Below are 11248 nucleotides of genomic sequence, written 5' to 3' on the forward strand. Positions count from 1 at the left end.
AAGTCTTTCCGAGTCACAGGGCTCAAGTCCAAGTCAAGTCTCGAGTCATTGCTGTCAAAGTCTAAGTCGAGTCTCAAGTCTTCTTTAATTATGTTGAGTCGAGTCGCAAGTCATCAAATTTGGGACTCGAGTCCGAGTCAAGTCTCGAGTCATGTGACTCGAGTCCACAACCCTGGTGTATAGAATAGTGATAAATCTGATATTGTACTTTCTAATTTACAAGGTCTATCAAGAAATAAGTGAGGGAAGAAAAAATAATGAACAATTAAAAAAAAAACAATTTTTACTGATTTTAAATGTAGCCTAATAATTTCTTCATATAAATATGTTTACAATCCTGTAAAAACAGGGGGTGCTGCAACACCCCTCCTTCCCGCGCCTCTGCTGTAGAATAATAAGATAGTTTGTTTCCATAAACATTGTTTCATTGGATGAAGACTTTTCAATGTAGAACAAAATATGTTCAAGAGTGTATAGTGGTAATCTTCCATCGTCTTACCACATCCTCTCACAGAGGTGTGCGGGTATGGACTGCTGGTCTCTAATTAAATTGAGTATCTGGACTGAGGGTCGGATATCTCTCCCAAACAGAATTACACACTATTCAGTAATTCTTAATAGGCCTCCAGGCCAGCACTAATATTCTATATCAGTCATAATTTGCTTTTTAATAGGAGGAGGCCCTGCTCTTTCAGGTAGCTCTTGCTCCCGGGGAGAGGTAATTTCACCCTATTCAAAAGCCCCTTCACAGAGCTTCACCAGAGGGTTCTGCCAGCCTAATGGAACTGTCATAGAGATGTAAATAACATTGGCTCCCTGTGAAACAAGCCATGAAGGGCAGGCAAGTTGAGCACAAGCATGACCCTAACTAAAACTTTCCTCTCTGATATTTAATACACACACACACACACACACACACACACAAACAGACAGCCACATGCTTGACAATTTAGATATTTGTTTTTGCAACCGAGGAAGCACTTCAGTATTGAGAAAGTGATAAATAACTTAACTAGACAGAGTCACTTCGAGAGCAGATTAACTGACTCAACAGTCAGGTCAATCAGAAGTGATTGTTCTGCATGAAGTCACAAGTCAACCTTGACTTTAGTCAAGGTTCGAATCAACATCTTTGACAGCGGCACGCAACAGTTTTTATTTAGAGCAGGGGTACATTTACATGCATTGCATTCAATAACGTTTAAAGTATATATCCGGGCAGTGTTTAAAATTTAAAGGGGGATAAGAGGGCAAGATGGGTGGGTTGTGACATCAAACTAATGAATATTAATGAGCTCATGCTTACATTGCATGGTAATTTTCCTAGACTGTTCAGTCATATAGCCTGTAGCGTCTGGACCAATCAAACACACCATTTTTCATTTGATTTAACAAATCAATTATTCATTAGATTAACAAACATAATTATTTATATACATTTCCCTTTTGAGCTAATTTGCTACAAGCCTAATATTCATAAGCTCAGCTTTCACCTTGTTACCATTCATAAAAAATTTGTTCATATGCTTGATTTGTATGACCTTGTAGATGTCCCACACTGTCAAACAGATCACCTTTACTGTACATTTGCTCAGATTTTTCAACACAAACTTAACTGATTTTGATAAATAGTCAAAATGATGGGCTAATCTGGTCCGTAGTTCATATCTGAAACTTACAGTTTAAAAACTGAAATGTAGACTTTAAATCCAGTCTCCTTACATTTCAGTAAGCAGTCATTCGTTTCACTCACCTATTGCACTTTCCAGAAAACCTGAACTCAAATGAAAGGTTGGTTTGGCATGTTAAATGAATGTGGGTGTAGCAGTGCACTTTTTTTTTATTTCCCATACTAAACACTGCCAGTGTGCAGTGTGCTGTCATGTGTGCACACTTTCATTCATATCATGAATGAAGACAGACTAAATCCAGAAGAACTGTGGCAATGTCTCCAAGATGCTTCAAGAGACATACCTGCAAAGCTACAGTACTGTTCAAAGTTTTAGGCACTTGTGTAAAAATGCTGTAAAATGAGGATGCTGTCAAATATAGAGTCATAAATAGATTTTCTTTATCAATTAACTTCTATTAACTAAATTACATCAACATTTAGTGAGACCATCCTTTGTGTTTAAAGCAGCTTTTGCCCTAGGTGCACTTGCGCATAGTTTTTCAGGTAGCTTTGCAGGTAGGTCTCGTGAAGCATCTTGGAGACGTTGCCACAGTTCTTCTGGATTTAGTCTGTCTCAGTTTGTTCTGTTTCTTCATGTCATTCCAGACAGACTGGATGATGAAGAGATCAGATCTCTGTGTGGAGCACTGGCTGCTGTCAAACAAAAATCTCACTGGATTATTACAATTAGTGGCAAAATGAATGTTTGGAAATGTAAACTGATATTTCCTACTGACACACTACAGCAAAATATAGAAATAGCTGACTTGAAACCATTTTTTTGGCTGGTGAAAATACTAGTGTTCTAATTATTTTGGCCACCACTGTATCTTTGGTTGAGTAGGCTAAAGATGAGAGTTCATGCAATACATTCCACAATAACATGACCTCATAAGGTGTATTTGATTTCTAATATCATTGGCTTTTTTAAAGATTTAATTACTTCTATATCAGAAGCTATACATTCCAAAATCACTATGACCTCATAATTTTAGAATGTTCCTAATACGGTCATAATAATTTTAGATTATACACTTCTATTATGAAGTCATAAAAATATCAGTATATAAAGCCTATCCCCAAGGAGGTTATAATGGTTTTGGAGTTTGCTTGAAATAAAATAATATAATTTATAGATCCCAAATGGATAGATTATAGTTATTTGATACAGAGTATAGTTATAATGACTCCAGGATGTACAGATATCCCTGAGGTCATAATAATTTTGAAATGTATCGCCTCAGCTAATGATTTGGTATTGATTTTGTAATGCATTACAAGGTTATGAAGTTCCTTAGTTTACGCAATAAAAATGCTTTTGCAGTGCTCTTATGAGTAATAAATGCTAAAAACAGCAATGGCCATTTGAGCTGCTTCCAAAATGTTAGGATCTGGTTTTGACATCCACCCTACAATCATAGTGTTGGAATGAGATCTTATAAACAATAAACCTTTCTCGCTCTGAGACATCCCTCTGTGATGGGCTCCCCTACCTGAGGAGTATTTTATGGGTCACTGTGTGAAGGCAGGCAGGCTAAATGGCAAGGAAGGGAACTGACAGATTCTTTGAAGATGCCAATTAGACAAGCTGCCATTTAGATCAAACGCACCAAGCCTTTTTCAGTGCAAAGCCATGGCATTTAACAGCAATCCCCGCTTTTTAGGAGAATTGAAAAGTTAAAGGTGTCCAACCTTCCTAACAGGATGGGGGAGGACTGCGAAAGGTGAAAACTTCTGAAAAGTGACGGAAGAAAAGGAGTGAGAGCTGTAGAAGAGTGAATACAACTGGTCCATCTGGTTCCCTGCAGACGCTTTCTATTTTTGACCATTTATTTATCTTATTCCTAATTTTACGCAATACAAAAAAAATTTACACAGAGTCCAACTCTGGTTTTAGCTAACAAATATACGTAAAGTTTGTGTCAACACAGAGTAATTCTGCTTTTCCCAGACACCAGAACTAATCTAACTAGAACAGGTTTCATTATTTTCAAACAGACCCTTCAAGAATGAATGTCTGAATCTGATAAGATGGGTGCAAGTTACATTTCAAATCAGGTTGAGAGAGAAACGAGTGAAATATAGTTGAAATATGGCAAATTATTCTGGACTATTTCTATCTTTAGCATCTCTAACTGACTTTTAACGTGGTTATCAGCTCATGCTACGCTGAGGCCTTTAAAGACTGTGAAAAGGACGATGGAATGGAATCCCTTAAAGAGGAAGTGTGCCTTCTCTGTCACAGCCGATAAAGTGATCTCATTACCGATTACAATCGCACATGTTCCCTCCTCTACCCCACACTGTACATACAATATATATTCACAGACTCTGCAGAGGTAAAATGTGACTCACTGAGGTGGAGAGTCTGGGTACATGACGTTGACTTGAGATAGCGTCTCCACATAGGAGTCAAAGTCAAATGCAGGGGGAAAGTCCTCAACACAAGTGGACCTCAGCTCTCCAATGGAGCCACCATATGAGAGGCCATCTGGAGCTGTAGAAACAACAGCAACAAAACGTGATAATTTTTGTTTCTCCTATTACAATTTTGAGAATGTTATTGAGAGTGGGACTTTCATACATTGCATATTATTTTATTTATATCCAAACAGTTATTGTCAAGTTTATAAAAGGAATGATACATCCAAAAATGTGAATTCTGTCATCATTTACTCATGTCTTCCAAACCCTTTGGTTTTTTCACAACACAGATTTTATGATGAAAATATATATTTTTAATGAAACCTAAGATATTTTGGTCCATCCACTGAAAATCCATTTGCTTGCTTGACACATGAGAACTACGGACGTTTCACACATTTGATCTTCTGTATTCCAGACCTCAGCTCTCCAATGGAGCCACCATATGAGAGGCCATCTGGAGCTGTAGAAACAACAGCAACAAAACGTGATAATTTTTGTTTCTCCTATTACAATTTTGAGAATGTTATTGAGAGTGGGACTTTCATACATTGCATATTATTTTATTTATATCCAAACAGTTATTGTCAAGTTTATAAAAGGAATGATACATCCAAAAATGTGAATTCTGTCATCATTTACTCATGTCTTCCAAACCCTTTGGTTTTTTCACAACACAGATTTTATGATGAAAATATATATTTTTAATGAAACCTAAGATATTTTGGTCCATCCACTGAAAATCCATTTGCTTGCTTGACACATGAGAACTACGGACGTTTCACACATTTGATCTTCTGTATTCCATATTTAATGAGCTCTATGAATGTGTGTTGATCATTAATAAAATCTGTTCATCATATAAAGTAATCATGTCTCTTTATAAGGCTTAAACCACTATGGATTACCTTTATTCCTATAATCTGCTCTCATACCTCTTTTCTGAACCTTGAAAATTTTGGGTGACTATCAATGGAGGGACAGGAACGTCAGAGATTTAAAATAAAAATATCTGTCATTTGTGTTTCAAAACTCTTATGGGTTTGGAACGACATGTGCATGAGTAAATTATGACAGTGTGAACTATTCCTTCAAATGGTTGTGCTTATACAATAAAATGTGTTTAAAAGTGTGATTATGACATAAAAAAACATTATATTTCCTTAATGCCCGATACATGTAAATACATCAAGGTAAAGGAACATATGTATGTGCCTCATAATCTGTAAAGATCAGACTGAAATGATCAAGGATAAAAAGAAAGATACAGTGTTTTCATAGTACAATGAACTCAATCTAAAAGGAAAAATTAATTTTTCATGATATGACCTCGTTAAAAATGTATAAATGTCACTGCATAAGACAAAAAAAGAAAATCAAACTAAGTGACATTTAAAGGGGTCATATGATGCGATTTCAAGTTTTCCTTTCTCTTTGGAGTGTTACAAGCTGATTGTGCATAGATAAGATCCCTGAAGTTGCAAAGACTAAAGTCTCAAAACCAAAGAGATATTCTTTATTGGCACAAACTGAACAAAAAAGGTTCAAAACTATAAAACAGAGTGAAACATGACCATGGTTCATGATAAAATACACCAGTGGTTACTCTGTTAGGACACACAAAGTTCAACGTATATTTTTGCAGTTTATAATACAGTCAATGCCAAATTGTAGAGAGAGGGTCATGTTGACCATATCACTAACTACAAGGCTACCTTGGACCAGGCTAACTGATAGAAGCAGTAGGGCTATGCAAGGATTGGCCTTCATTCCCTGAACTCCCAAACAAAGGCTGAATGCGTGGAAGGGCTGATTCCTCTCAACTTTTTGAAAACAAATCAACTTGTTATGCATGTCCTTATGCCACACAGAAACTACAAACAAAGCCATGGTGTGTTTTTGATGTGTTGTGGAGCCCATGAAGTTAGACCACTGACCGTAGCTGGCATGCAGGTGGGGGTTGCGCAGGCGGCTGTCTTTGCGCAGACTGCCCACAATGATGGTGACGCAGGAGAGGAAGAGCACCAGGCCGATGACGATGCCAGCCACCACCAGAGGGGACACCAGCAGGCTGGCTTCATTACCCCCTTCTTGGCAGTCTGGGTACTCATGAGCATGACTGCTCAGGTTTGAGCTCACTGTATGGAGGAGATGGTAGATGTGTGGACGTTCGATAGAAGATAGGAAGATGGAAAGAAAAGAAGGGAAATAGGAGACAAAGATGAGACGGATGGTCAGTTTTTTAAGCACTTTCAATAGTTTACAGTAGCAGGTGTTACATAATACACAAAAGAGACATTTTCTTCTTTCCCACACAGATAGAGAGATCATACTGGTGTGGGATTATGTCAGTTAATAAGTATATAATAGCCCTGCTCTGAGACACACACTCACACTCGCAAACCTACCTCTCTGAGGACCGCAGAACAGGAACGCTCCCCAGACTTTCATCCCTCAGTGGATTAGATTCTCAAGTCTGCTGTGTTTAAATTTTAATCCTGACCCGTTTTAATTTTTAAGTATGTGGGGTGGCAGACTTTCGTGTCAGCTCGCGAGAAGCCCAACTCCAGCCATTAGCTCCTCTCTGACTTCTTTCACCCTTTCCATTAGGACCAGAGAGAAACCAAAATAAGCCACACACACTCTCACACATACGTGCATAGGCTACAGAGATACAAACAGATTCAATAAAGCCTACTGGGAAAGATGATGATATTAACACTCTGTGGGCTTGATGCCTCCAGCCCTTCCTGGAGATAAACAAGACAGAAATCAAATCAATGTATCTGTAGGGCCAGCACAGTGCTTCAATTGTATCCATGTTTATTCTGAGGACAAAGGAAACATCAGGAAGTGTTCAATGTGATGTGATCATTCTCTTAAACTCCATAAGCTGCAGATGGAGTATAACAACAACAACAACAACAACAACAACAACAACAACAACAACAACAACAACAACAACAACAACAACAACAACAACAACAATAATAATAATGTTAAAGTAATTTAATTATTATTTTTGAACAGTTACTGCAGGTTAATAAAAATGTGTGGTAATCACTGGCTGTTTAAAATATCCCCTTGTGCGCTAAACAAAAATCATGCCACTCAACTAATGTTTTACCATAAGTGTGCCATTCACATCCCTGTCAGTGTATGCAATATGTGTATGACATTTATGTAGATTATCTATTATTTTTGTAAGTAATGGTTGATCACATAACTGATCTCAATATGAGAAAAAACTCATTTACTGCCAGTCTGGAATGATTGAGCAAAACATCACACCTTCCTGTTATCAAATTAGACCACAGGCTGTTCAAAATACTAGAAAGACTCAACACAAAATAATCACAGTCAATCACAAGACCTTTTGCTTTCTCACACAAGCAGGCAAGCAAGAGCAATAAAGAAAGTAACTAAAAAGTGTGCTGTCACTAGACAGTTTGCTTTTTTGAACTTCAGTCAGTACTGATAGCAATTATGAATATTAATAGATTTGAACATTTATGAAGTTCCAGGTTCCTTTTCAAGATAATGTGTAAGTTGGGTTTAAAACATAAGTACAGAAACATTAAAAATAGTTATTTTTTTAAATATTGCACTCAGAGAATATCAGCTGTGCTGTGAAGCACATATTTGGCAAACAAACTGATGTGCTAAATGTTGGTCTGTTGTTAAAGGGGTCATATGATGCGATTTCAATTTTTCATTTCTCTTTGGAGTGTTACAAGCTGTTGGTGCATAAAGAAGATCTGTAAAATTTGTTGAAAACGACGTGTTTGTGAGAGGCGGGGCATACAGAACCTACAATAATGTACAGTATTTGAAAAATAATGTGTTTTTTGAACATTAAAGCATGTCAACATATTCTGTTATACCAAATACACAAAATAATGATCCTTAAAATAGCATCATATGACCCCTTTAATCTTTGAAGGTGGAATACAGAAATACACTGTTGTTAAAATACCTCAATGCTCCTGTGACTCTTTAGAAATATGCTGTGAGAAACCTGTTTGTGTAACAGACTCCATTAATTATTATCAGTTCACAAACCTCAGAATTAATTAAGCAAAGGAATACAGAAATTAAGTAGTGCTGTCAGTCAAGTAGTCATTAAACTGCACATTCAAAGACGCATTTAGAAAATTACACAACTGTTAAAAAGTTTGGGGTCAGTAAGATTATACAAGTTAATATTTTCAGCAAGGTTGCTCAATATTGGTCCAAACTGAAAGAACATTTAAAACATTTGTAATGTTACAAAATATTTATATTTCAAATAAATGATGTTATTTAGACCAGTTCATCAAAGAATGCAGTTTTTCACAAGAATATTAAGCAGTTTTCAACACTGAAAATAAACAAATATTTCTTGAGCATCAAATCAGCATATTAGAATGAGTTCTGAAGGACACTGAAGACTGGAGTAATGATGCTGACATTTCATACATCACAGGAATAAATGACATTTTAAAACATATTAAAATACAAAACAGTTATTTTAAATTGTAAAAATATTTCACAATATTACCGTTTTTAATGTATTTTTGATCAAATAAATGCAGCCTTGGTAAGCGACATCTTACAAAAACATTAAAAAGGTTTATCAACCCCACCAACTTTTGAATGGTAATGTGCATTTACTACAGACTTAAATCTAACCCTAAAATTATGTTTGTAGAAGTGAATATAAAATTAATTTTGTGTCTGATACCTTTTTTAAAGAACAAGTCCATCCCCCTCACTGCTGGGGTTGGCAGTGAGGTCTCTAAAGACCATATAGTTGCATCTCCAGGACTACAGCAGCATGGCAACCTCCAGGCATCCAGATGGAGTATGCTAACATGTCTGCTGTGCCCTCTCCCTCGAAATGTGTGACATTATGAGTTGAATGCAACTGAGATTGCATTTGGGAGATCAGTTCACTCCAGTTAGAGTGAATTCAGAATAAGTGTGTGGCTTATGTAAGTTGTCATGTCCTTCTACTGTCCTTCCCTCTAGCCCTTGCATCCTTGTCCTGTCTAAGAAAAACAAAAAACAAAACACATGGCTTTATGCTGAAGGTCGCAGCAGACCAACATACAACTCTATTGCATAATCACAACAACTTATGCTTTTTCTGCCCTTCTTCAGCCTCTCCTTCACACACACACACACACACACACAACAACAACATTCACACGTTCACCATTCTTCTTCTCTCCTTTCTCTTGTCATGCTTCCCACTGGGAACAATCCAATTCTGTGCCACAGATTTCTATAACTGCAGCCCACATTTTGTGTTCGACATTAGGCACTTTCTACACTGTTCTACACTGACAAAATACTACTCTTAAACTGCACTGCTTGTTTGTCTTTTTGCATGTTTGTACTTTATAGTTAGACAAAGTGAAAAAATGCCAATGGAACAAAATACACTATGATATTCAAAGTACATTCGGTAGCACTTTAGTATAGGGACCAATTCTCACTATTTACTAGTTGCTTATTAGCATGCCTATTATTAACATATTGGCTGTTTATTAGGGCTTATAAAGCACATATTCTGCATGACCATATTCTACATCCCTAATCCTACCCAATACCTAAACTTAACAACTACCTTACTATTAATAATTAATAAATTAGTAGTTTATTGAGGCAAAAGTCATAGTTAATGGTTTGTTAATAGCAAAAATTGAGCCTTAAAATGAAGTATGACCATACATTCTCTGAATACAAGTCTTAAAAGTGTCAATTGTTGATAACCATACAGTTGATGGTAGCCATTAACTTCCATAGTATTTTTTTTTTTCCATACTACGAAAGTCAATGGCTACAGTCAACTGTTTGGTTAACAGCTTCTTTTGGTTAACAACTCAAAAGAAGAACGAAACCCTTACAGGTTTGGAACAACATGAGGTTGAGTAAAAGATGACAGAATTTTCATTTCTGGGTGAATTGTCCCTTTAATCTTTGGGTGAACTCTCCCTAAAAAAAAAAACCTACAGTGCCGCCCACTAATATTGGCACCCTTGGTAAATATGAGCAAAGGTGGCTGTGAAAATAAATCTGCATTGTTTATCTTTTTGATCTTTCATTCAAAAAATTTACAAAATTCGAACCTTTCATTGAAGTAAAACAATGGAAAGTGGGGGAAACTCACATTATAAAATAAATGTTTTTCTCTAGTTCACATTAGCCACAGTTATTGGCACCCAATTATTGCAACGACCTTTTCCCAAGACAACAGTTTTCTCCTATAATGCCTGATGAGTTTGGAGAACACCTGATAAGAGATCAGAGACCATTCCTTCATCCAGAATCTCTCCAGATCCTTCAGAATACCAGCTCCATGTTGGTGCTTCTTTTCAGTTCACCCAACTCATTTTCTATAGGGTTCAGGTCAGGGAACTGAGACAACCATGGCAGAAGCTTCATTTTGTGCTCAGTGACACATTTTTGTGTTGATTTTGATGTTTGTTTTGCATCACTGTCTTCATGGAAGATCCAAACATGGTCCATTATAAGATTTGTACCAGAGGCAGTCAGGTTTAGATTTTTTATCTGTTGTTATTTGATAGAATCCATGCTAAAAATGTAAATATGAATAGGAATATACTTCAGAGATATTTTACTCAAAATAATGTCTAGGGGTGCCAATAATGGTAGTGTCACGTGTTTGTTTCTGTTTAGTTCCTGTCTGCCCTTATTTGGTTCAGTTCCTGTTCCAAGACGTCCAGGACCTCCGGCAGAAAAACATGCCCACAGCATTAAAGATCCAGCAGTATATTTAACTGTAGGCATGGGGTACTTTTTATCCCAGTTTGTACTAAACCCATCTGGTGGGTTTGCTGCCAAAAAGCTCTTTTTATGTTTCATCTGACCATAGAAGCCAGTCCCATTTGAAGTTCCAGTCATGTCTGACAACTGAATATGCTAGAGTTTGTTTTTGGGTGAGCCAGGGTTTTTTTCTTGAAACCCATTTGAACAACATGTGGTGATATAGGGGCTGTTTGATATATATTTTTAGGCTTAGCGATTTACAATCACGCTGTGTGAAATGAGTTTTGACTGAAAAACACATCGGTGATGACCTACAGCCAATGAGAGACCAAGATACAGGGCAGCGGGAAGTTCGGGGAGGAGTTATATGAAACGTAG

The 11248-nt window shown here is 36.9% G+C and overlaps 1 protein-coding gene across 1 annotated transcript in view; it reads right to left on the bottom strand.

Moving 5' to 3' along the window:
* The window catches only part of bean1 (brain expressed, associated with NEDD4, 1), a 66067-nt gene that overhangs the window by 16477 nt on the left and 38342 nt on the right, over window positions 1-11248 (bottom strand). The window contains exons 4-5 of the mRNA XM_016534158.1: window positions 6034-6234; window positions 4028-4169 (exon numbers count right to left, since the gene is read on the bottom strand). Of these exons, the coding sequence (XP_016389644.1) occupies window positions 4028-4169; window positions 6034-6234 (343 nt within the window). The remainder of the gene's footprint in view (window positions 1-4027; window positions 4170-6033; window positions 6235-11248) is intronic.

The sequence above is a fragment of the Sinocyclocheilus rhinocerous genome, unplaced genomic scaffold (assembly GCF_001515625.1).
Source record: "Sinocyclocheilus rhinocerous isolate Xijiao unplaced genomic scaffold, SAMN03320098_v1.1 scaffold1266, whole genome shotgun sequence".
In the NCBI taxonomy this organism is placed as follows: domain Eukaryota; kingdom Metazoa; phylum Chordata; class Actinopteri; order Cypriniformes; family Cyprinidae; genus Sinocyclocheilus; species Sinocyclocheilus rhinocerous.